The sequence below is a fragment of the Lissotriton helveticus genome, chromosome 10, assembly GCF_964261635.1.
Source record: "Lissotriton helveticus chromosome 10, aLisHel1.1, whole genome shotgun sequence".
Classification (NCBI taxonomy): Eukaryota; Metazoa; Chordata; class Amphibia; order Caudata; family Salamandridae; genus Lissotriton; species Lissotriton helveticus.
In genome coordinates this window covers 1,074,799,472-1,074,826,738 of record NC_136071.1, presented here as the reverse complement: position 1 = coordinate 1,074,826,738, position 27,267 = coordinate 1,074,799,472, and the positions used below count along the sequence as shown (strand labels likewise).

At 41.8% G+C, this 27,267-nt stretch overlaps 1 protein-coding gene across 1 annotated transcript in view; it reads right to left on the bottom strand.

The window, feature by feature from the left end:
- The window catches only part of THSD7A (thrombospondin type 1 domain containing 7A), a 1,031,465-nt gene that overhangs the window by 138,668 nt on the left and 865,530 nt on the right, over positions 1-27,267 (bottom strand). Inside the window, exon 14 of the mRNA XM_078663785.1 lies at positions 25,837-26,015. Coding sequence (XP_078519911.1) covers positions 25,837-26,015 — 179 coding nt within the window. The remainder of the gene's footprint in view (positions 1-25,836; positions 26,016-27,267) is intronic.

Here is a 27,267-nt window from a genome sequence, read left to right as displayed (position 1 = left end):
GGAAAATCGCGTTTTAACATGGTGTCGTATCCCACAAGGGTACACAGAAAGCCCATCGATTTTCAACCAGCTGTTGAAGAAAAATCTTGAAAGTCTAGTACTGCCACAGAACTCGGTTCTGGTCCAGTACATAGACGACCTACTTGTTGCGTCAGGAACAGAAGAAGCTTGTAAGACAGATACCATTGCCTTGCTGAACCATTTAGCTGAAAATGGACACAAGGTGTCTCCGAACAAATTGCAGGACTGTCTGACAGAGGTACAGTACTTGGGTCACCGAATAGAAAAAGGAAAGCGCAAGGTGTCACCAGATAGGATAGAGGCGATAATGAAGATGAACGCGCCTACGACACAGAGAGAAGTCAGGATGTTCCTAGGAATGGTTGGTTATTGCCGACAGTGGATAGCTAACTTTTCACTGAAAGCAAAACCCTTACAAAAACTGACGCTCAAGGAGGTGAGTGATCCGGTACCATGGGACAAAGATTGTTTGATGGCGTTCCTACAGCTGAGAGAGGATTTGTGCCGTGCTCCAGCCTTGGGAATGCCAGATTATGAGAAACCATTTTCACTTTACTGCAGCGAAAGAGAAGGTTGTGCTTTGTCAGTGTTAGTACAAACTCATGGAAATGCCCGTAGACCAGTTGCATACTTCTCGGCTACTTTAGATCCGGTAGCCGCAGCGTTGCCCGGATGTCTCAAATCCGTTGCTGCAACAGGTGTCAGCATTGAGAGGTGTGAGAACATTGTGATGGGACATCAATTAGTGGTGTATGTACCACATTCTGTAGAACTGTTAATGACCAGGACCAAGACACAGCACTTGACCAATAGTAGGCTCACGCGCTACGAGCAAGTTATTCTTGCTGCGGAGAACGTGACCCTTAAGAGGTGCTCTGTTTTGAATCCTGCTACATTGATGCCACTTCCTAATGATATAAAAGGCGAAGAATGTGAAGATCACGATTGCCTTGATGTGACTGAACTATGCACGAAGCCCAGACCAGATATTGTGGATGAGCCGTTGATTGACCCTGATGAAATTTTCTTTGTCGATGGCTCATGTTTAAGAGATGATACTGGTCGATTGAGAGCAGCTTATGCTGTTTGCACCATTACTGGAGTTGTGGAAGCCGCTTGCCTGGAAGGAGTACACTCCGCTCAGGTAGCAGAAATCATTGCATTGACACGTGCCTGTATAGCAGGTAGCAAAATTAGAGTCACCATTTATACCGATAGCCAATATGGTTTCGGTGTAGTTCATGATTTTGGGCAATTGTGGTCTCAGAGAGGTTACATGACCTCCTCTGGTTCGCCTATTCGAAATGGAGAATTCATGCGACTGCTGTTAGAAGCATTACAAGGTCCAGCTGCAATTGGAATTGTCAAATGTGTAGCCCACACCAATAATACAGATTTTGTGTCACAAGGTAATAGATATGCGGATGAAGTTGCCCGCTACTGTGCGGAGCAAGGATATTCTTTCACGGAGGGGGAAGTAGGTGGGGCTCAGGAAAGGACCGAGTTAAACATGATGCTAGAAACAGTTGATACTTGGGAGGATTTAAAAAACATGCAAGAGAATGCACCTGATTCTGAGAAAAAGGCATGGGAAACAGCAGGTTGTGTAAAAAGTGAAATGGACTTCTGGGTTTCAGCAGATGGTAGGGCAGTATTACCTGAGGAATTAGTGAGTCCAATGGCACGACAGATACATGGTCCAGTACACTTAGGAAGAGATGCCATGCTGAGGGTATTTAGGCAGACGTGGTATTGCCCTAAGTTTAGGATTGCAGCAGAAGCAGTCTGTAGGAGGTGCGTTACTTGTCAGCAACTGAACGTAGGGAAAAGAACACCAGTTACAATGAGTCACATTGGGAGGTCTGGGGGGCCTTTCAACAGAATGCAATTAGATTTTATTGAGATGCCAAAAAGCAACCGCCTCAGATATGTTCTGGTGGTTGTATGCATATTTTCCAGATGGGTCGAAGCATACCCTACACGCAGGTGCGATACACTCACAGTAGCAAAGTTGTTGCTTAGAGAGTTGATCCCGCGCTTCGGGGTGCCGACCTCCCTGGAATCAGATCGAGGAACTCATTTCAACAGTGAAGTTGTAAAGATGCTTTGCTCTGCGTTGAACATTGATCAGAAGTTGCACTGTAGCTATCGACCAGAGGCTTCAGGTATCGTGGAGCAGATCAATGGCACTTTGAAGTCCTGAATAGCCAAAGTATGTTCATCGACTTCCTTAAGTTGGCCTGATGCTCTGCCCTTGGTACTCATGAGTATGCGTAGCACACCAGACAGGAGGACAGGTCTCTCTCCACATGAAGTTTTAATGGGGAGGGCAATGAGACTTCCGTCTGTACCGACTACAGCTTTGTTGAATATTATAGACGACCTGATCCTGGATTACTGCAAGGGACTGTCTGACGCCATTCATTCTGTGTCTCTTCAGGTGCAGGCCGCTGAAGTTCCATCTTCAAGAGACCTATGTCACGACTTGTGCCCAGGTGACTGGATCCTATTGAAGAAGCACGTCCGGAAGAACTGCCTAGACGTGCGTTGGAAGGGGCCCTACCAGGTCATATTGACAACGAATACTGCCGTGAAGTGTGGAGGGCTGCCAAACTGGATCCACGCTTCCCATACTCGAAGAGTTCCAGCACCCCTGGAAGAAACAGCTCCTCTCGCAGATAAGAATCCAGCTGTGGACGGCGAACCACTAGAGGGTATCAGTCAAGCTGTGGGGGTGTCTGAAGAAGTTGGGAGCGCTACAGATCCAGAAGAAGAAAGACAGGACGACAGTGAAACTGAAGTTGCCACAGAAGGAGAAAGTTGCTGTGAATACGGCTCAGATACAGATCAAGTCCAGAGTGATCAAGAACTGAGTGAGAGGACGAGATACAGGAGAACAAGGCGTGGAGAAGCTAGTTGGCCTGAAAGAAGAAAGAGGCCGAGCTTGAAGTCAACTCCAGAGAGAACTCTTGCTCCTATATCTGAAGACTCGGATCTGGACGAAAGTGCACAAGGACAGGAACAGGAAGGTCCGAGAAGATCGAGGAGAGTGCGAGTGCCTTGCAGAAGATACGCTACTCCTGAGTGGACCTACCTCACTGCAGATGTCCAGTGTACAGGGATCTGGGAGGGTGAGGGAAGTGACCCTGACCAGTACTGACCCCATCATAACAGTGGAAATAGTGTTGCTGATACCGGGAGTGGAGGTCGAAGGGTTGCTGACACTCAATATCCCCTATCCTCCTTATCTGAGCGGAATAAGAGACATGATTTTTAACAGAATAGATTTCCCGACTTGTTGTCCAAGAAGGTCAATACTTGGGGAGGTCCTTCTTCGTTTGGAAATATTAGAGTGCGTGATTAGAGTTGCTGGATCACGTATAATTCCAGATTGCTAAAGACTTTGTAAATAAACAGATTGAGAGATAACCTAGCGCCGAGTGGAAGAAGAGATTTAGGGACTTCCATATAGAGGACGGAAAAGGGCTAGGGTTGTCTGTTGCTATGGAACTCAAAGACTGATCTTGCGGAAGGGATTATCAGCTTCCAGGTGTGGTTCGAAAAGAGACATTGTGCAAGGAAAAGAGACATTACATTGTGCTGTGAAAGAAAACCGGAACTACACTGTTTGAGATCATGGAGGTTGGCAACCCGAACCGCAGGACAAAATGCATAGTAGGCACACTTTTAGTGGGAGTGATTTTTCTTATAGTTTTAGTGGTTACTATATCATATGTAATGGGACATGAAAATGAAGAGAAAGCAACAAAGGAAGCAAAAATTATATCGATACAGAAACCTACAACTGCTGATAAAAAGGGGAACAATACAGAGAAAGATAAAGCTTTACTAGCAGCTGAGACTCGTAGGTTACATGTAGATGCATCACAGGGGAATTTTAAATCAAATGCATATGCTAAATTGCTTTATGAATATGTAGATGCTATGGAGGCTAAAAATTGTTATGTGTGCATGAAATTGCCAGCCTCTGTAGATGAAGGTATTAGATATCATCATCTTCCATTGACTTATGGAATCACATGTAGTTTGTTGCTGAGCATATTTTATGAACGTGATGGTTTTGAATATTATTTTTCAAATTTTGATTCTGTGTTACCAGAAGTGCCAAACTACAAGCATTTAAATAAGTGGGATTATTATAAAAGTGAAGACAGATTACAGAAATATTTCCTTCCCTGGAAAACATTAGATACTTCACGTGCCCGAAGAAATAATTTGACTTGTACGGTGTCAGAAATTGAGAAAAAGTTTGTAGGACAGGTGGATGCTCGGTATAGGAGACAGAAGATTTTAAAATCTTCAGGTCAATGGAAAACAGATTTGACCGAGGAAGAAAGGTCACACCAACGAAAGGGTAGCAATGGTCCAATAGCTTTAGATCGAGAGAAAAAGGGGAAACTGTGCATACATAGGGGTGAAACCTATTACGAAAATGTGTTTGTGGGAGAAGTAAGTTGTGAACATGCTTTCCAACTAGAATATTATTCAAAAGATTTCTTGAAGGAAATGCAGGTGATTCCAAATGTATATTTTGTATGTGGAAGAAATGCATACGTGAAACTACCAGATAATTGGTATGGATCATGTTATTTGGCAATTGTCTTCCCCAAAATATACCATGCTGAGGATTTAGAAATCATAGAGGGAGGAACCCGAGCTAGAAAAAGAAGAGATGTCAACACTGAGGAGGTAGTTGGAGATGTATTTGGTGCTGCATTTCCTCTTTTGGGGATAGTACTGAATGACATCAAGATTAGAAGATTGGCAACAGTTGTAGATAGGTTGTCCGCCAGTACTGCTAGATCATTAATGCTGGTGGAGGGAGAGATGCAATCGATAAGGGCAATGGTTCTTCAGAACCAACTTGCTTTAGACGTTCTGTTAGCCAAAGAGGGCGGAGTCTGTAAGGCTTTGAAGGTCCAGGAATGTTGCACTTACATTCCAGACAATTCAAAACCTCTAGAGAAGTACATACGGAACATTACTGAAATACATCATGAGATTGAAGATTTGACAAAGGTAAACGTGTGGGAAAAGGTAGGTCAAGGAATGGGTAAAGTTGGAGGTTGGTTTGCCAACCTAGGAAAGAGTTTCATTTGGTACATACTGAAACCCATCATCCTAGTAGTGATTTGTATAATCACTTTGTGGGGATTGGTGCGGCTGTACCAATGGTATAGATCAAACAGGTTGCAGAGATTCATGAGAGAGCAGGAGAGGAGATTAGCTACGATGCAGGATAATCAGTACAGGAGTCTGAGAGCTCTGGAAATGATGAAACGAGGGGGTACTGCAACGACTTCAGTTTGACTCAAATTCATACCTCAGGGATGGTGTTGAGATGGTGATGACTACTAAAAGTCATCAAAGGGGGGACTGAGAGAGCGCAATTTGGGAAAATTGTAGAAGTGCACCATATTTACAAGCACGTTGTATTAGTCTAGTAAAAATTATGTAGGAGTGTCGAATTTATAGAGTGCAAATACATAAGAGTGTTTAACTAGAATACAAATATATATATCAGTGTGAAAACCTAATGTAGAATTGTGTAGAAATGTTAGATGATGTTGGAATCCTGTGTTATGTGGCTGTTGGAGGGGAAAATGTAATTCTGCTAAACGTGGAGATGTGTAGGCCACATGGCAGTTCACAGGAAACGAAAGATGCTGTTACACTTTCATGTGACATGGATTTTAATGTTATTGTGGTTCAAAGTATTGTTGCTTATAGAACTGAAATATATGTTTTATAGAAGTGTTTCATATATTCATTTTGTGTAATAAGATAGAATACTGTTTAGATAAATAAGTTAAAGGTTTGCAGAGTGCATAGGCCCGTTTCATGTAATTCCAAAAGGCCTGAATAGACAGAAGTTGTTTCTTTGATCTGCATGTGCTCGTTAGAGAAAGGTCGTGTTAGGCACAAACTGTGGAGCCTGCTCTATGGTTTACGACTTAGAAAATACGGTGGAGGTCGGAATTTGGGGCCCACAGTACAAGTGTCAGTTTGCAGGTGCGAGGGGGTTTTAATCAAGAGAGTGATGAATAGACTTTTGTCTCGGGAACCAGGCACAGGCCTGGAGGAGTCTTCAGGAATTTCCTGGGGGGCACCGGCCTGCCGGAGAGGAGCCTGGGAAGCAAGGTCAACTCTAACGAAGGGTCCAGAGGAGTATCAGCACAGAACATACCAGAACCAACACCACGTGAGGGGCGTCTCTAAGGGGCGTTTCTATTGTAAATGTGATTTTGAATTAGGGACAGCACCCCTGGGTGGAGTTAGGGCAGATGATCTGAGGAACCTAAGAGAGCGGATGGGTAGGCAGATAGGTTAACTGCGAAACCTCGATTCATAACGAAGAGTAAGGGAAGTGTGTGATCTTCTTTGGAAGTCACCACGGCTGACACCTTTTTAGGTTAAGAACTTGTTAAGTAGGGATGTCACTTAGTCTAGTGTAGGGACAGTCTAACCTGAATTTTTCCTTTCTGTAAATGACTTCCAAGCTACAGCTTGTGTCTATTCTTGCAACTTTAGTGATTCTGGAATTGGTTTTGGTGATATTCTTCTGCCGATTAAGAACATTTAGAAAATTCCTGTTTGTATTGATACCTGTATATCTTTTGAACCTTATTTTGAGATGTTTGTATCTCCAGTTAACTTTGGCTTTGAAATAAACTTTTAAAACTTATTCTTAGTAAGTGGTTCTTTAGAGTGGTGTAAGTCCTTAACTGTTTGACCTAGTAGTGGATTGCCTTTTACTCAATGACAGGTACCAACGGTTCAGTCGACCTGAGTTGGGATCTAGATCTATAACTATAGACCAGAAATCCCGCGTTAACACTACTATATTGTTGTAATAAAATACGGATGTTCACAGGAATTCCTGAAAAGAGTTTATTTAATCAGAGTAAACTCAACACACAGCCAGCAATGAACTCCTTCTTCAAACTATAGAATGTGTACATATCATATTGGTATTACACATGAACATTCCCCGGCATGTCATAGTCTACGAATACCCCTTGCTGTTTGCAGCACATATTCATCCAGAAACACCCACAAATTGTATTTACATTGCAAATGCTGAAATTCCATCATGCTAAAACAATGTGTATATTAGCAAATTCCAATTGACTGAATGAACCCTTCCAGTACAAAAAAAACTATGATTACACATAGTTTATCACTTTTCACACTTTGAATGTGTGATATACAGTGAAGCACACATGACACGTTGGAAAGGTGTGGGGAAATAAAGGCATTTCTCCAAGGTAATGGCAGACTCAAAGAGCAATTTTTTGTAATGCAAATCCCTGTCTTCAAGTGCTCGATGTAGAGCTTTCCATAAGAAACCATGGGGCATATTACCAAGCATAAGCGAAAAATATCGCTAAGCTTGGTTAGCGGCCAAAATTATATCGCCGAGCTTCGCCTATTTTTATCGCTTAGGAGCCTTGATATTATCAAGGTTTATCTCCTAAGCGATAAAAATCGGCCAAAATGCATGAATATCGCTGAAAAGTCAGCGATATCCATGCATTACCGAGCAAATGCTCTTAGCCATGTTATCCACCTACCATTGGATAACATGGCTAAGAACTGCTCTGGGCAGGCGATAGCTTTTGGAGATAATCGCGCTTAGCGCGATTATTTCCAAAAGTTGGTAATAGGGGATAGCGATGTTAGCGACTGTTTCCAGTCGCTAACATCATGGCACGCCTACTTTGCATATCATTAGCGATAATTATCGCTGACATGCAAAGTGGGCCCCTAAATGCCCACTATCGCCTATTAGCTGTCGCTAACTGGTGTTAGCAACAGATAGGTAATAGGGCGATAAAATTATCGCCGCTTTAGCAAGAAAAATTCCCGCTAAAGCGGCGATAAGGCCCTTGGTAATATGCCCCATGTGCGGTAGTGTAGGAAAGCCCATGTAGCACCCAGGGTATGCCCCTTGATGGAAATCAATCACGAGCAGCCGTCATGATACTTTATGTATCTTTAGGGCTTCTTTCCACCATAAATAACGTTTTGTACTGGAAAGGAATTCCCAAATTAACAAAAGGCCCCAGTTGTAAATAAACCCAGTGCAATTTCTTAGTAAATCTAAGTGTTGAAACAGGGGCTGAGTTCCACTTGCCAAAAGCAGGTGAAACTCACCGTTGGAAAATAGCCCAGTAATATGGGCATATGTGCATAAAGTGGTGCAGTGATAATAGGGCTACCTGTTGCTTCCCATTACTGGGTCATTATCTCTTGAAGGCACAGTAACAGTGGGGAGATACTGCACCATGCCGGTAATTGCAGTTGCAGTGATATTTCCACGCAGTTAGCATACCACTTGTAAATTGCCGCTATGTGGATATTCACATTCCCTGTTAGTTAGGACACATACACTAAATTGTGCATTGTGAATCCCACAACTTTTGCTAGGAGACAAAATATCTGGAGGAAACCATTACACATGGTTCGGTTTACTACAGTGTGGATTTTGCGCACCATTTTTAATTTGAAAGGTCAAAATGGGTATTCATATCTAGTTGCGGTTTTACCACACGTCAAAATGGCAAATTTTGACAAATTCCGACTTTTCCTTGCAAATCCAAATCCTTTAGGCAGCATTTGACGGAATGTGTATGTGGAAAGACACCGAGCCTCGGCACAAATTTTGTTCCATTTGAATCTATAATTGTGGATGCACACCGCTTGCTCCCGGCTTTAGATTCAGCTGATTAATCCTGTAATAGCATAGCATGTTGAAGTAAATGCGGACATTTGTTGTGAATAATTCTCTATCATCCCTCAGTTTAGGGGGTCTAAAATGCGTTATTGCCCCCCGTTGAAAACAACTTATATGTAGAGAGAAACAAGAAAAAATATTTACATGCATTTGCACATTTCATCCTTCAAAAAAAGGGCAGAATTTCCAATGCAAAAAATCCAGCAATGTAGGGCAAGACATACCCCCAGAAATATATGTATGACTGTGGTGCATACTGTTGGAGTTCCGGGCGAATTACTGAAAAGTAGTAATGTTAGCAAAAATGTTGAAATATGTCAAACATAATGCAACTACGTATGTATAAAGCAATGCCCATGTCAAGCATTCATTTGAAGGTGACCTGATGCATCTCTTCCGAGTTTCACTGTGATGAATCCATTAAACAGAGATTTTATCACTTGGCTCTCAGAATTTACAGAACAGATTTAAGTCACTGCTATTAAATGTGACTACATTAGCTAAAATATCACACCCCTCAGTCCAAGTTAAATGGTTGGGTAAATTGTACTTGTCGAAACCATGCACACCACTTCAATATTATGATCTGTTCTAACATTTCCTCTTGTGACATTCACCCTCAGGACAGAATATAAATTGTCTGTTCCGATTTGCATTTCCTTGTCGATGTTTTAATTTCAAGAAAGCAAGGCTACTGCTATACACACAGTGAGGGATGTCCCTGTGCCACTTAACGCTATGGGCATCTACTTGTCTCTCTATTAGACTGCAGGAATTTCAGAAGCCATTAAAGCACATAGCCTCTAAATTTAACTGATGTCACAGTGCCTGCTGCCTGAGCCAATGAATGAATGAATGAAATAATGTTATAGATCGCGCAATACTCAAAGGTGTCCTAGCGCTAGGTGGATCAAGGACTGAGGAGCATCAACCAAATTAGGTCTGAGAGACCTTGTTATTTTCTGGCGGAAAAAGCCTGGGGGCAGATTTATGATGGCAATGCGCCACGTTTACGTCACGCAACTGCGGCTTAAACGTGGCGCATCCCTACGACCCATTTACAACGTGACGCATCTAGGCAGATGCGTCACGTTGTAAAGCCCTGCGCCACTTGTGGGCGTTCCGGCGCAGGGTGGGCGTTCCGGGGCAGGTGCGCCTCGCAAAAGTGGCTGAGGGAAATCTATAAGATTTCACTCAGTCACTTTCAGCCCAATGCTGCGTCAAAACCCTGCGCCTGCTTGAAGCAGGCGTAGGTCTTGACGCAGCATTGGTCAGATAGGGCACCCCCGAGCCTTGCTGGAGCTGCGTCGCGCTTGCGACGCAACTCCAGCAATGCCCCACCTTCACGTCACAGATGCGTCACGCATCTGTGCCATTTTTGCCCCATGGTGCGCCGCATTGTAAATGCGGCGCACCATGGGTGGCGGAGCAGCGGCGCAATATAACTGGCGCATCCCTGGGGATGCGCCAGTCATCATAAATCTGCCCCCAAGTCTTTAGATGCTTTGTGAATAGCTGCGGGCTGTATTGGGATCGGAGGGCAAGAGGAAGGGAGTTCCATAAGTGTCTCCCCTGGAAGGTCAGTGTTCTGCCACCGCAGTTTACTCGTTTAATTCTGGGAATCAGGACCTTATGCGCTGAACTAAATCTCAGTATTCTACTGGGCGTTACCAGGTAAATCGCTCCTGGAAATAGCCACCAGGCAAGCGGAAAGGAAACTCAAGTAACAGAACATAATAGAAGGAGCTGTGTAAAATGAGTTTTCTTTCTACTGCTCTGTTTTTCTAGATACCATGATAATCAGAAAGGGGAAATGTATGGCAACACCTTTATTTATTGCATTCTTAAGGTAGTTATAGAAAGGTTTGAATCTTGATTTATGTTTCTACACATTCCGAGCCACTACAACTTAAAAGAAAAACGAATCTCAAACCATTTCTAATATATCTTTGCAACAAATATCTAACAGCTTTTTAATGTGTTTCATTTTGCACTAGAGATTCTACATGTATTCTTCATGTTTACAAACATGCTCTCTGTTTCTTATGAAAGTGCAACGAACCAAGGATTAAAGTGGTTTGAGGGAACGGTGATGGCAAGCCCTTCAATCGTGGATTTTGCAAGTCACCTCAGAGTTCCAGAACCTTATAAACAAAATTGGCCTTTGGCCTCCATACTTTCTATGTTCTAGGAAATTCTCAGTGACGTGATATCCTTATGTTGTATGGCAGGGGGCAGGAACATTTCATCCCCTATATAAGAGGGCTTGACAATATATGCATGTTTACTCTTGCTCACAAATGCCAGACTTTGCAAGAAAGCAACATGTCATAAAAATACAGAAAGTGCAGGAAACATTTGTTATCTCTTTTATAGAAATGTCATATTCTAAGTACTTAGCATCTTTACGTGCATTTCAAAACATTGGGGTTAGAAAAATAATATGCATGGCGGCAAAACTGGTCCTTATGTGGCATATACGGATGGAGTTGTTCTGGTCTGCCAAAACCCAAAATTGTCATTGGTTTTCGACTAATTATTTTCAAATTGTTCGGCACAGGGAATAATCCTCATGCTAAAAAACTATTGTTATTAGCTAAAAACTCGAGACTGGAGGTGGTCCCTAATTGCTCAGAACAGATGTGAGGAGTTACACAAATAATGCTCCTTGCAGAAATAGTTTACAAAATAACAATCCTACTCAAGAAATTTGAAATCCTATGAGGATGTTTTCCAGGAGCCGGTCTGTATATCCCAGTGCTCATGTTATAATCACTTGCAGAACTGTGGCTAGAATTGTATATTTGAGTAAGAGTCGAGGCACGATTTAGAGTTTGGCCGATGGACTCCTCCGTCACAAACGTGTTTTTGGGTCAAAACATGTGCACTCGAGCCTGCTTAGCAGAGACAAGGTGCATATTGTCAAAATCAGGTAGCATCGGTTCACAGAAAATGGCAGCAATCATGCAAAAAGAATAATCTTCCCTAAAGGTAGTATTTCAACTTGATATGCATGCACATTGTCTCATTTTTCAAGGGAAAATTAAATGCCTTTACAGGCTGAGAAAGTTAAAAAAATCCCACTAATGCACACCTTGGTTCACTAGATCATAAAAAAGCATAACAAGGACATATATATTCATTTTTAAATCACTAACTATTTCTTCTAAGCTGATGGTCTTCTGCTGCTGAGTGGCTGCCCATTATTGAGGGAGAATTGGTTCACATGCCTAAGATTTTCCCACAAAACAATGATGAAATGGCCAAGGGCTGGGATGTTTTTGGAGTTCTTTAATATATAAATGAGAAATCCAAATCTGATCCACATATGACCTTTTGTTTGAGTGAAAGGCTGCAAGTGTGGTATCAGGTTATGGGATGGCAATAATTCATACAAATGTGGAACCTTTCGATTCCCTTCAGTATCATCAATCCAATAGTTAAAACACAGTTGCTAAGGCGTGATCTAATCATTTCTAATTAGCTTAAGGGTAATTAATCATATATGGCATGTGGGTCTTGAGAAAAATTAACATAATGTAGTTATTCAAACTAATGACAATAGTAAGTTCTCTAACAGTGATGACTGGTTCATATGATACAGTTTAATTCTCTTTAAAAATGGTTGATCCACTGTCTCCTACCCTCTCTGAATGCCTATTTGAAATTAGATTTTATATCACTTTGGAACTACATATATGGGTTTAGAGATATATATTAGCCATGTCTCAGGCAGAAGTAATTTAGAACTGAACAACAGCCAATACTGTAATCTAAAATACTTCTATAATCATACCCTCATATTGGAATTGACCACAGCATGGGTCCAAGACTTATAGTTCAGTCTGAATTAATCTTTTTGTTTTATTTCTATTTCTCAATGCATTGATTTGTTTAATTTCACCAAATTTTAAATTTTAAGCATCTACATCACAAATACAAAAGTCTTACATTAAAAAGCAATCAATCAGCTTACATATTCATAGTCATTCCATACACACTGTCACTCGCCCTTTTCAAACATTCAGACACATCACTCTCACATACACAGCACCAGATATTTATTTACAATTCGTTTCTAGTATGACTTTTTACAATTTTTTTCACAAGAACCATAGCAACCAATTAAACAATAGTATTTTCTAATTTCATAAATTTGTATCCATATTTTTTTAATTTAGCGTTCCTATGGCTCAACAAAAAACGGTCTACGCGTTTCAAACTCCTACTTGCTATGGAGTTCTCATCAGAACCCACAGGCTGTGAAAAACAAAAACAAAAACCTTTTTTACTATAGCGCCTAGGCATGAGTCCCTCTCCACTTTTGCCTTTAATATCTGCCTCCTACCTTTTTCAATGTAAGCCTGACTCTATATACCCGACGGTGAACACTGAAATGAAAAAACAGGTAAAAAAACACATAATCACTACTTGGAGCAATCTAATCCCAAGTTTCACCACTATCATACCTTGTCAAATGATATAGTTACATCCAACACACCAAAACAAGCACCTCAATATCTCTAAATGCTGCAGGTGACCTAGGGAATGAATGCGTAATTGTTGTTAATGTGGCCATTCTTAATTGCAACGTGCTCACGGGAGGACTTAAGGATGAGTTAATGGGGGACTTACTAGTTTCATTTTCATTGTCCCCTTAGAACAGTCAGTAGATGCGGGTGCACGGGGCAGACCTGAAGTCCAATAAAAAACTTTTTGAAGAGAGGTTCTCATGGTCGCGGATTTTCTTAATACTTCAAAGAGACGAGCTTGGGGTTCCGTTACCTCTGCACACCGCTTATGGACAGAACAATTCGAACGGCGTCTCCTTTGATGACGTCTTACCGAAGCCTGCATGGCTGCTGGTAATTAACATAGTCCCTTCCTGGTATAGAGGATCATGGGCAATATAGTTTCGAGTAGTTGAGGAGTTGGTCGTTCGTTTACGAATCTAATTAAAGTGCACAACTATGTTTTTACATGGAAATTAGCATATGTATTTATCATAACAAAAATTGAATAAGGGCGCCTGGAGACCGCATGATTAAGAGGACCTATTAGCTGCGGGGCTACTGATGATTGACATAGTCCGTTCCTTTTATGAAGGATCATGGGGAATGTAGTTTTGGCTAATTAAAAAGTCGATAGATCATTTACGAACGCGAAAATCTTTTTGCATGGAAATTAGCGTATATATTTGTCATCATGAAAATGAAGTGGGGCCGCCTAGGGGCCGCATGATGAAGTGGACCTCATATAGTGGCCACATTTTATATGATGTGTGGCCCTTCTTTTGACTGCTAATATGGCTAACAAGGTAGTCTACCTAAGTCAATGACAGCATGTATAGCGCACGACGACCATTCTCTACTTCAAGGTCCATAATGGAAAGTGTCAACCATTGGGACCACTAATGCGTTGTAGGGGCTCGTCCTTCGATCGCAACTATATTTCAATTGGATGTGTGGTTAGTACTACCCCCGTGTCTCTCTTAAAATGATGAAATACATTCTTCGCATCTGTATCTAGGACTAATATCTCCTTCGGTGAACCCTTTGGGTGGTACATCATTTTGCCCATCTGAGGGTTTATGGATTGTTCGACCCTATGGAACCTGGTAATTTTAGATTGCAATCAAAACATGATTTAAATTTAGTTTGTAGATCTCCGTTAACTCATTTAGTCCATCAACTGCGGAATTGAATTTGACAATTAACATCGCTTCTCTTCTGGATAATTTTGCATCGAGGTATCCACTTCTAATATCATGTTCAACTTTTGCAATGACAGTCCATTTTAGATCACTTTCAGTATGATTGTTCAGGCGCAATGATTGACTAATGGGGCCGTTTGAACATTCTTTTTAATTTTTGATTTATGTCGCGTGATTCTTGTTCTTACTTCTTGGTTCATCTTGCCAATATACAACTTGTTGCAAGGACATTTTATTCCATAAACCACGTAACGTGACTTACAATTAGAAAAAGATTCATGTTTCCAGAAGATCTTGTTGTGTTCAAAAACAAAACCTTCTTCTGTGGTTGAACAACAGATATAAGTCCCACATTTGTGGTGTCATTGTATGGGAGGTAAACCTACAAACGTTCTCACTGACACTGTATCCTTTTGAGGGAGTGCCGCCCGTACCAATTGATTTGCAATACTGCGATCTTTGCTAAAAGCAAACAACGGAACACTATTCAATGTTTCATGCTGATTTTTTACTAAGTGCCAATTGCGAGTGATGACTTTTTTGAACATATTCGAATTGCGGCAGAACGTGGAAATACATACAATTCTGTCCATTTCATTTTTGTTCTTTTTTCAAGGAGACATTCACGAGGAGTCCACCAAGCCTGTTTCATCGACCTCTTAAGTAATTCACCATCAAAGTTGAAATATAGTTGCGATCGAAGGACGAGCCCCTACGACGCATTAGTGGTCCCAATGGTTGACACTTTCCATTATGGACCTTGAAGGAGAGAATGGTCATTGTGCGCTATACATGCTGTCATTGACTTAGGTAGACTACCTTGTTACCAATATTAGCAGTCAAAAGAAGGGCCACACATCGTATAAAATGTGGCCACTATATGAGGTCCGCTTCATCATGCGGCCCCTAGGCGCTCTCACTCCATTTTCATGATGACAAAGATATGCGCTAATTTCCATGCAAGAAGATTTTTGCCAAAACTACATTCCCCATGATCCTTAATACCAGGAAGGGACTATGTCAATCATCAGTAGCCCCGCAGCTTATAGGTCCGCTTAATCATGCGGTCTCCAGGCGCCCTTATTCCATTATTGTTATGATAAATACATACGCTAATTTCCATGTAAAAACATCATTGCGCACTTTAATTAGACTCGTAAACGAACAACCAACTCCTCAACTACTCGAAACTATATTGCCCATCATCCTCTATACCAGAAACGGACTATGTTAATTACCAGCAGCCCCGCAGGCTTCCGTAAGACGTCATCGAAGGAGACTCCGTTCGAATCGGTCTGTCTATAAGCGGCGTACAGAGGTATTGAAACCCCGAGCTCGTTTCTTTGAAGTATTAAGTAAATCGGCGACCATGAGAACATCTCTTCAAAAAGTTTTTTATTGGATATCAGGTCTGCCCCGTGCACCCGCATCTACTGAGAGTTCTAAGGGGACAATGAAAATGAAACAAGTAAGTCCCCCATTAACTCATCCTTAAGTCCTCCTGTGAGTACGTTGCAAATAAGAATGGCCACATTAACAACAATTACGCATTCATTCCCTAGGTCACCTGCAGCAGTTAAGCAGTGGTCTCCAACCAGTAGCTCGTGAGCTACTGTAGCTCTTGAGCTAACTCTGAGTAGCTCACCTGTGTCTAGCCCAGCTCATTAAATTAGAAAGATTTTGCTTGGTTGAATTAATATACATATAAAGAAATTGAAATTATACTGCACTAATAATTTTAGTAGCTGTTAATGTGTTTTATTGAACATAAGTAGCTCTCAAAACAGAAAAGGTTGGAGACCCCAGAATTAGAGATATTTAGGTGCTTGTTTTGGTGTGTTGGATGTAACTTTATCATTTGACAAGGTATGATGGTGGTGAAACCTGGGATTGGATTGCTCCAAGTAGTGATTATGTGTTTTTTTACCCGTTTTTTCATTTCAGTGTTCAGCGTCGGGTATGTAGAGTCAGGCTTACATTGAAAAAGGTAAGAGGCAGATATTAAAGGCAAAAGTGGAGAGCAACTCATGCCTAGGCGCTATAGTAAAAAAGGGTTTTGTTTTTGTTTTTCACAGACTTTGGGTCCTGATGAGAACTCCATAGCAAGTCGGAGTTTGAAACGCGTAGACCGTTTTTTGTTGAGCCATAAGAACTCTAAATTCAAAAAATATGGATACAAATTTATGAAATTAGAAAATACTATTGTTTAATTGGTTGCTATGGTTCTTGTGAAAAGAATTGTAAAAAGTCATACTAGAAACGAATTGTAAATAAATATCTGGTGCTGTGTATGTGAGAGTGATTTGTCTGAATGTTTGACAAGGGCGAGTGACAGTGTGTATGGAATGACTATGAATATGTAAGCTGATTGATTGTTTTTTAATGTAAGACTTTTGTATTAGTGATGTAGATGCTTAACACCTTGGGAGCTTGTAAATAGACCTCCCCAGTGCTGCGCTGTCCATTATCCAGTGCTGAACTGGACGTCCAGCGGTCGCAAGCAGCACTGGGGAGGTAGTGCCCGTGACGACCATTGGCCGACGGCAGCACCTAAAGGGTTAAAATGTAAAATTTTGTGAATTTAAACAAATCAATGTGTTGAGAAATAGAAATAAAACAAAAAGATTCATTCAGACTGAACTATAAGTCTTGGATCCATGCTGTGTTAAATTCCAATATGCGGGTATGATTATAGAAGTATTTTAGGTTATAGTATTGGCAGTTGTTCAGTTCTATATTGGTCAGTGGCTTGGCCTTACTGTTGGGAGTCCAAACCCAGTGGTGGTAATTTCAGGCAGAAGTAAGCCATCAATATTATTTTGCGTAATTACCTCCTTAACTTCTACTGCACTTTTATTGAGGAGAGATTGAGGAATTCTTAAGAATAATAAGTACATCACGTGAATGTTGTAGCAAACTGGCATAGTGACTGGCTTCCGACTGCAGTCACACTAGGATGGGTTTGCTTTTGGTGAGCCACCAGTGCAGACACACAGTGTGGCTAGTGGGTTAAGGCAAAATAATGCCCCCTATGAAGAATATAAGAGGAGCCTCAGAGTCTCCATAAACTCATGGAATGTCATTGGTCTTGGGCTGATTGGGCCCAGCTGAAGGTTTGGGGTCCCCACTGCACTGCAGGGGCCGCTGGAACATGAGGTATGCCCCTGATTGTAGTTCTTTAAATACTGCAGCCTGATGCTGCACATGCCCAGGTCAGAGCTTCAACACAAACCACTAGAGGTAAGCCGCTGTTACAAAACGTAGTGAAAATGAGTTCCGTTCGGTTTTTAATGCATAAGCTGCAAGTGACACTTAGAGGTGGAGGTGTGTGCATCCCCAATAGTAGGAATAGCATTTCTAGAATGTGTGGTACACCCGCAGCCTTTGGGGGTCATCTCCGGTAAGGTGGCACCAAATTACTGAAACATTTTCATATATTAGCCTTTTTGCATGGAGGCGCTACAGAGGCTAGAATTCTATACTTGTTAAAGGAAGTATAATTGTGTGGTTCATGCAAGTGATGTGAACACCCACAGAGTCACATCTTTCTGCATATCAACACCCATTATTAGTGCCTTCACTACACAGGAGTTTATGAAAGTGCTGAGAACGGCACAGTATAACAACCATGTGAGAAGGGGGTATGAGGAAAAAGAGGTACTCAAAATATTTTCCATTAGAAGAAAAAAAGTAAAAACTTAGAAGTGAAATTTCATTTTCCCCAATCTCTGTACCTGTTGATTTTCTATAATGCAGATTTTTCAAAGGATAGACTCAGGGATCACAGGCGACATCTGAGAAACAAAGACAATCATCAATTTTCCTAGTCAATAGGAAATATGAGTGCCCAAAGCTAGGCCACTACTGGGAAACAGTGCACAGGTACTTGACAGGAATTGCACCTGGCAGGCCCTATGCGACGCCACTATACAGTATACTGGGACTAGGACACACGGAAATGAAAAGGAGTCCCGCCACACGCTTCGTGGATATGGCTCTGCTCTTAGCGAAACGCTCAATAGCGATGAGATGGAAATCGGCTAGGCCCCCAGACATAGAAGAATGGCATAAAGAGGTGACACGGTGGGGAAGAGCGGAAGGAGTGGAACTGCAGCAGGAGGAGCGTAGAGGCCTCCGTAAGACACATATATCCCTAGACTGGAATGCCATGTTGTTGGACTTTGAAACACAGGCGGAGACAGATTCGGATTAGGGATATAAGGGCGGAGTAACAGAACTATTGGGCTACTTGGGGTACGACCACTTCATTTCGATAGTCCCACACTTTTTCTTATTGTTAAACTACCCCGGGCATATCTAAAGGAACGCAGAATATGTTCACATGTAGGAAACGTAATTCTGATGGAAGGAGGTTGTCATAGGATGTTACATAAATTTTGCAAAACTGAATGTGCTTCATTGGCAAGGATAAAAATGGACGTATGATTAGTAAGTGCTAAGGGATCTGAGGATGGGGAGAGTTTCGAAAATGGGAAAGTTGTTGGAAAACGAAAACTGCGTTGTGAAAGTGTATTCAATGTATACAAATGCATACTGGGAGTGTTAATCATGTGTTTGACGTGTTAAAGATTGTATGATTATGGAATTGATGCAGAAATAAAAACATTTAAAAAAAAATTAGGAAATATGAGGAGTGGTCAGAACGTATGATAATGGAAGTATATTTCTACACTTCTAAGGATTTCTGAAATGTTTGTCTGTCAAGACCGCCAAACTTAATACTAATAATAAATGCATTACATCATTTCAAAATATGCTTTAATTAACAAATGCTTCTCTAACAATAATTTCCTCAAGCAAATATAAGGATTGAACACGTACCATATACCATGAATAATTGTAATAACACTTGTAATCAGAATTATAAAAATATGACTAAGAATAAGAATGGGAATAATAAGTGTATGAATGAGAATAATGGGGCAGATTTGTGAGTTTTGGCGCATCTCTGCAAATCAGCAGGGATGCGCCAGAACTGATGCGTCACGCAATTCCCTCCTTGCGGCACCACAGATGCGCCGCATTTACAATGCGCCGCACCGTGGTGCAAGGAAGGGCAGATGCGTGACGCATCTTGTGGTGTACGGGCGGCGCATTGCTGAAGTAGCGTCGCAAGTGCGACGCAACTCCTGCAATGTACAGAGGCCACCCATACATAACGTGGTGCGTCACTCCTTACGCCTGCTTCAAGCAGGCGTAAGGATTTGACCCAGCAGCGTCGTAAAACTGACTCAGTGAAATCTTGTAGATTTCACTACGTCAGTTTTACGGGGCTTTCCTAGGAGGGAACGCCCACCCTGCGACAGAATGCCCACATGAAACCTGACGCAGGTTTCATGTGGCGCAGGGCTTTACAACGTGACGCATCTGCCTAGATGCGTCACGTTGTAAATAGGTCGCAGGGATGCGCCACGTTTCCGCGCCGTTGCGTAAACGTGGCGCAAGTCGGACATAAATCTGCCCCAATAAATTTAAGAATGAGGAAGAAAATAAGAATATGAATGAGCATGAGAAATCGAAACAAAATAAGAAGTATAAGAAAAATGGGAATAGGAATGAGACTAACAATAAAAATGAGTCTAAAAATGAAAATTAGAATAAGAATAAGAACAAGAACATAATTGTTGGGAATTGTTGATCAATTCGTCATCCAAAATGCCACCTCCATCAGAGCCCTTTTTGGATGTACTTCCTGCTTTATTCCAAGCCACATGGGATCCTTTTGAGGCTTCTTCCTCAGTTTGTGACATATTCGACAGTAGATGTTCCTAGAATGCCATTCCCTTGTTGGATAGAATATGTGCTTCTCATCACTGGTTCAGCAAAGCATTATCCCATGACTTGTGTATGTACCTTGAGCTCAAAGTGGTCTGGAGCCAACTAGAAAATAAAGCCCCCATCATCAGCGAGTTAGAAGATCGAGGGTCTGATTCACAATGGTAAAATTACAACTTTTTGTAACTTTACATTTATTTTGGTGCTCACAAACTCCGTTTTAACAGCATGTTGAACAGGCTCCACAGTTGGGGCGGAGAACTCCTCACATAAAAAGATAGATCTGTGGTATCTTTGTATGTGCAGAGTCCTCTGTCCTGACTGCGGTCTCTCCGCAGTTGTACACTTACTATTAAAGTAACATTCATTTGTGAATCCAAAAACAAAAAGTAGCTTACACAAAAGTGTAGGTTCATCTTTGTGAATCAGGCCTAATTTGTCTAAACATGCACCATTTCTATGGTTTTCTACCCTCTAGTCCCCACAGTTGACTTTGTGTTTCTACACCAGGGTTTTGCACCGGTTCACTCTACAGTTATTTGCCTCTAGAGGACAGCAGTGCTACACTGTGCTTAATTTAGAACAATTTCCTAAACCACAAATATAACCAATCTACTCTTCAATTATTAATAGTCTTCGTTTTATTATAATGATATAAAACAACAATTTAACCATCAACAAAAGACTTCGTGTAATACTAAAACTCTTTTAAAATATTATTGTTAGGGATGGAAAATATTTTAATAGCATTTTTCATGTTGAATTGTATATCTGTTAATAGGGCAATAATACATCCAGAAGTGTATACAGTGCTGATTTTATCGCCAACTCATGCTTAGCGTGGTTGGCAGGACAATAATGTGTGTCTTGGTCAAAGAGTTCAGATAAATGGACAGCAGCTTGGATTTGTCGGATTATGTCATTGCTTCCACTGGCCACAAGCATGTAGATGGTGGGAGAGCCCAATTGTGTGAACTTTGGCTATAGTTAAGAGGTGATGAAGAAAATAAACCTTAAAGGCTTCTAGTTTAGCACCATGCACTAACTAATTAGATACCAAGATACTGCCGGCCACAACACATAACCCTAACTTCTCATTTGGTCATTGTTGAACCTGGTCCCTTTTGCAGGGTTGTCCCAAAAAGTTTTGCCTTCCTCCTCCTATTTTTCTGACCCTCTTTTTATTGGCTTTAGGACTCTGGGCCCTTTACCACTGCTAATCAGTGTTAAACTGCATGTGCTCTCCCCTTAAAACATGGTATGATTGGCATATACACAATTTCCATATTTAGTTTGCCTGTTAGTCCCTTGTAAAGTGGTATCCGATATACCCAGAGCCTGTACTTTAAATGCTACTAGTGGACCTGCAGCACTATTCGTGCCACCCACTCAAGTAGCCTTTCAATCCTATTTCAGGCCTGCCATTGCAAGGCCTGTGGTGAAGTTTAGTGTCACCTCGCACTGGCATTTAAAACCACTTGCCAAGCCCTAAACTCCCCTTTCATTATACATAAGTCATCCATAAGGTAGGCACTAACTGCAGTGTGCTCTGTACCTAAAATACAGGACATATACTTTTAAGTTATATGTCCTTGCAGTGACAAACACCTAAATTCGTTTTTCTCTGCTGTGAGGCCTATTCCTTCTATAGGCCAGCATTGGGAATCCCCTTATATACTTTTGAGTGGTAATTCCTGATCAGAAAGGAGTAGTTCTGTCATGTTTGGTATGGTTGGAATAGGAATGATAAACCCTCTTTAATGGTAAAACTGGATTTATCACTGCTATTTTAGAAATGCCACTTTTAGAAAGTGGACATTTCTCTGCTCTTTACTTTACTCCTGCATCCTACCTCCAATTCACATCTGGCCAGGGTGACAGCTACACCTTTGTTCATACTCTCTAGATAGCCAAAAACACAAGAAGGGGTGGACGCCAGGAGACACATATGCATTCATCTACATACTGATAGCCTTCCTGGGCAGAGAGAGGGCAAAGTGGTTCACACTTACATTCAAATGGGCTGTGTCTTGCTCTCGCACAAAGGGCTAATCAGCAGTCTGGAGCCAGGACTGGGCTTGTGCTACTTGTGCAGTTTTGTACGCCTTTCCAAGGCACCCCTACATCAAAGGCACTTTAGGAACGTACAAATTAGTACACCACTGAACCTGAAAGAAACTACGTGGGAGTAAAGGCTGAAAAGCTGAAGGATTGCCATCTTGCTGCACTTGACTGTTCTAAGGGACTGCTGCTCAGCCTACTTGAACTACCCTGCTGACCTTTGCCCTGCTACAGAAACCACAAGTAGACCACTACAGTGTCTCCCAGGGCTTGCTGGCATGTCCCCATTGGTCCCACTGGGTCCCAAGAACACCAAGGACCTTGCAAACTGCCTGAAACAAGCTGTCCACACCTTTCACTCAGCAATAACCTCTGCGGTGCAGGAGCACTCCTTATCGTCAGCTGGTACTGCAGCAAGACATTCACTGCAGCCCACCCCCCTTCTTGCACAACTAACCCCACGAGAGCAGATATTCCTACACCTGCGCAGAAGTCAGGCGCCTTCCCTTGTGAGGAGCCCTCGGGGAGAAACCAGTGGAGACCACAAGCAGTGTCGATGCAGCTGAACGTGCACAGAAGAGCAGTGTGCTCACCTCTACATGCGTCTACAGACCCGCACTGTGGGAGTCTCCAGCGTCACCTGCACGACTGCCCTGACAACCTTCACCTGCTAGGCACCCCCTCCACAATCACTAAGGCGTCTGCAGCTGATTGCCCTATGGCCCCCACTGGGCCTTGCAGCAGCGTGGTTCCCCGCCCAGTGGCTACAAACTGAATCAAAAGGTACTGTGGGTGCAGGGCTGGGGTCAACTTTCCTAATTCTTCTCTTGTCCAACTGGACCCAGGTGGTCCCCACATTTGATCCAGTGCCTCTCTCTGCCATTCTTTTGGATCCTGCAAAACCCAGTAACAGCCTTTTGCTCTACAAGGAAAAGCGCTGCTGGACATACTACCATAACTGATATAAAGGTAGTGTGCTAGTCCTCCCAGGATTTCAGTATAACGCACACGCTTGGAGCACTGCTACATTAACACATTGCTCTGGTATATGAAAATTTGAGTAGGTCAATTTTTTTTATTTTGAATAGATAAATATTCTCTATATTTCTAAACCGTGTGGAGTCTTTTCGTGGTGTTTTCATTGAGTTACTGTCATTTTAGTGGTACACAAATACTTGCCTCTTAAGTTAAGCCTGACTGCTCCGCGCCAAGCTGCCAGATGGTGAGCACAGGTTCATTTAGGGTGTGTATCTGACTTACTCTGACTAGAGGGATGGTCCCTACTTGGAAGGGTGCTAACCTCTGCCAACTAGAGACGCCATTTCTAACAGCCATTAATCACAACTCAGGTACATGGATGTGTTTTGTTTTGTGTAGGGAAAATACGAGGTCTGGGCCTCAGTGAAATTATGCTGGAGTAATTTGCTGAATTGGTGAAGTTTCCTGTATTTTGCATTATGCTTGTTATGCATATTTCCTGAAATTTCACCATTATGTCACTTTGCTTAATAATGCACAATTCGAATGTGTCATTTATGGTAAAATTTACAACAAATGCATGGTAAAACAGAACGTAAAGGACTGTTATTTGTGGTGTCTTCATTGCTCCAAAATTGACTTGAGCATGCATTTTTCACTTAAAAAATAGCACAAAATCGTAGATTTGCATTTTACATAATTATGTAATTCACATAAGTTAGGGGGAAATTCGTGCAATCACGCAAATTTCGCACACCCCAATAAAAAACACCTGTACATGGACGGTTTTACAAAGCAAAATGGGGGGGGGGGCATGCAGTTTTACTATGTTATCTCCTCATCTACAGTACAAAATTTGGCAGGAACATCGCATGATGTACTACCACATCCGACAGTATCAGTATTTAACAGCTCCAGTATAACCTCTCCTAATACATAAGCATTCATAATTAGCAGGAAACTAGTGACCCTGTGAACATAGAAGTATATACCATTAAAAGCCTAAGGTAGAATTGAATTGTTTTTGCACCACATCAGAATTTGAAATTGTGCTTTCTATTTAGGTACCAAACCGTGTGTCATCTTTCCCTGATTGAATGTACTGAGGAGGATAGTGAAGCTGGAAATTATTCCAGATGATTCCTACATAATTTCTATTAGCTCAAACTACAGGGGACATTGCCAAACATATGTGTGTGTGCACACACACGCATGGATTCACACGCTTTAACAACTGAACATGGATAGCAAATTTACTGTAAGTAAGGTGTCACTGGAGCATATAAAATGAAGCTATTGCACTGCACTGTACATTTAAAGTATATGCCAAAGGGGTAAAGCGTCCTTTACTCAATCAAAGAAAAAAATGAAAAAAGCATCCTAACTGGATGACTTCTCATAAGCTGGACTTGGAGAGTGTCTTGCCCTGTGCTGTCCGAATGAGATCCGCATAGATTGAGAGGAGGGAGGCTTCCCTCATAGCCGATGCCTTGATTTTGCTCTTGAAATAAGGGACTGAGGCCATATCATATAGGATGAAATGTGGTTAATTTTTCTGCGCATCATGCTACTGACGTTTTTATCACAGTTCATGAGCACTCATTAAAAGTGCTTAAAAGCACCCCACACCTTCTTCCAAGGAATATCTACTTCATGGAGGTCCAAGCAATTTTTGTTACAATTCTTAACACAGCAGAAGAGACCTATTAAGACATTCGCAGTGCAAACTCCATAGCCCAACTACTTTTTATTATGCTATTTTTTTTACTTTCCAGAACTGCTTAAGATACATTCCACAGATGAAAAGCAACTTACTTCAAAAGCATGCTCACCAAGGATAGAAATAATGAACAATAACAATAATACTTTTGTTCCAAGATTCTAAATTTAAAAGCTTTGTTTACAGTTTGTACTAGTATCTAAGATAATGCATGTCCAACAAACGTATTTCTTTTATGAAAACTATCACGGTGTTCCACGCATGCCCTCCCCAGTGGATTCGATACGAATCATAGGTTAAATCTTGTTTGTTGCTCCTTGAGGTGAAATCCTCTGCCTCGTAGGAGCTATAATTTACCCAATTTGTAAATGTAATGTAAATTGATACTTGTATAGCGCACTACTCACCCGCAAGGGTCTCAAGGCGCTTGTACGAATACCGCTGTGGAACCCATCCTGGCTTTCCCTGTGAGGTGTCCACTCCTGGGCACCCCCAAGGTGGAGGCCAGGCATCCTTAGCGTTGTGGGGGCCGTTGTGGAGATTAAGCAAGCTATTGCCCAGAGTTGCAGAGTGGGACTCCATGATTGGAATAGGCACCGAGGCGAGAATTATCAGGTCCATGGAATTTTTGAGCTCAAGACCCGCCGAGGCGGGGAATTGAACCCTGGTCCCAGGCTAGACCTCTGCATCAGGGTCTGCCGCTCTAATCATTGAGCCACACTTCTCTAGGTAACACATTTCTTCAGTAGATCCGTGCACATACCATAAGTTAAAAAATCAGACCAGTACCTGGTTAACGTGATCCATCTTCGGACAGGGTCTTCCAGCATTGTAGGGTTTTTCTCGGAGCCATTTGGATCGAACCTTCACCCCACTCCCGCAGGACTTGCTGCAGCGAGACCAGCTGGACCACTCACTCAACTTACAGTCTGATGGGCATGGGATGATGCATGCTTCCTCAATATAACCTAGGGATTATGAATACAACTAAATATCACCACTGCTTCAAGGAGCTCGGCTTTATTTTGAAGTCACTTTACTAAAGTACAGACACTCTTTTCCTCTCTCTTTGAAATACTTTTTAATCTTTTACAAGATAGTGTATGAATACTTACATTCCATGAGTGATGTCTTATAAAACACACTGCCATTGTATGCCCATGGTTGAAATTTGAAACATATTTATTTGACAGCAAGTTTGGTTTCCTTTACTTTTACTTGGTTTTCCAAGTTACTACTAAATATTAGTTTCTGATGTTCATGTTAAGCTTTGTTTTCAGCAGCTACCTGTAATTATATGGCAAAACATTTTGAAGGTGTTTCCCTATTAGTCTGATGGCTGCATATCTATACCCAGCAGTATTTCAACCAATTCCAGCAATACCCCCAGAAGTCCACCTACAAAATACCAGGCAACCACACACAGCAAATAGCAAGCACCTACATCTCACTGAAATACTAGCTAAGCTTGGGAAGACAGTGTTATTACAAAGGAGCTGTCTTCTGTGAAGTACAAAATGTTCATGATGCTAATTGTGGGTAACAGGGATATTGTAGTGTTAAAAAGTCACCACTGATGACTTCATACAATCATTGTGAAAGTCCTCTATAGGCTTCTAGAGTTCAAGTACTTCAGCAAGCTACCCCCATATCCAATTTTCTATCTCTATTCAAGTGATAATGGACATAACCTTTGGCCTTATGCTGGACACATAGCATGTCTGCACATATGGGAGGGGCCTGCTCTTGTGTGAAGGAAGGAAGACATGATGCTGGGCCTCAGCAACTGTCTTCAACTTCATCATGGGGGCACCTTCCTTCTGGTTTATCTGCATCGTCCTTCTCTTTTGCACAGCAAGTGCTATTAGTAAGCCTTGGCATTTAACACATCACCTGCACTCCTATCTACATGCTTGTCAGTAGATGGCAGAAACTGCTCTGGCTCATAGGTCATGTCTGCCAGCTGCTTCCAATATCTGCAGGCCCCCCTGCAATATAGTTAAATTTGGGATTCTGTTATGCTAAACAACGGGAAACCGTTGTTACAATGAGGTTTTTACCACGTAGTTCCTTTACCATAAATGTTTTACCATGCTTGTTTTTAGAATGCATATGCTTTTACAATGTATGCCTTTACCACGTATTTAAGGAAAGTTTCAGGGTTGTGGGGGTTATCCCCCCCAAATACATTGTTTATATCTATAAACATATATATAAACA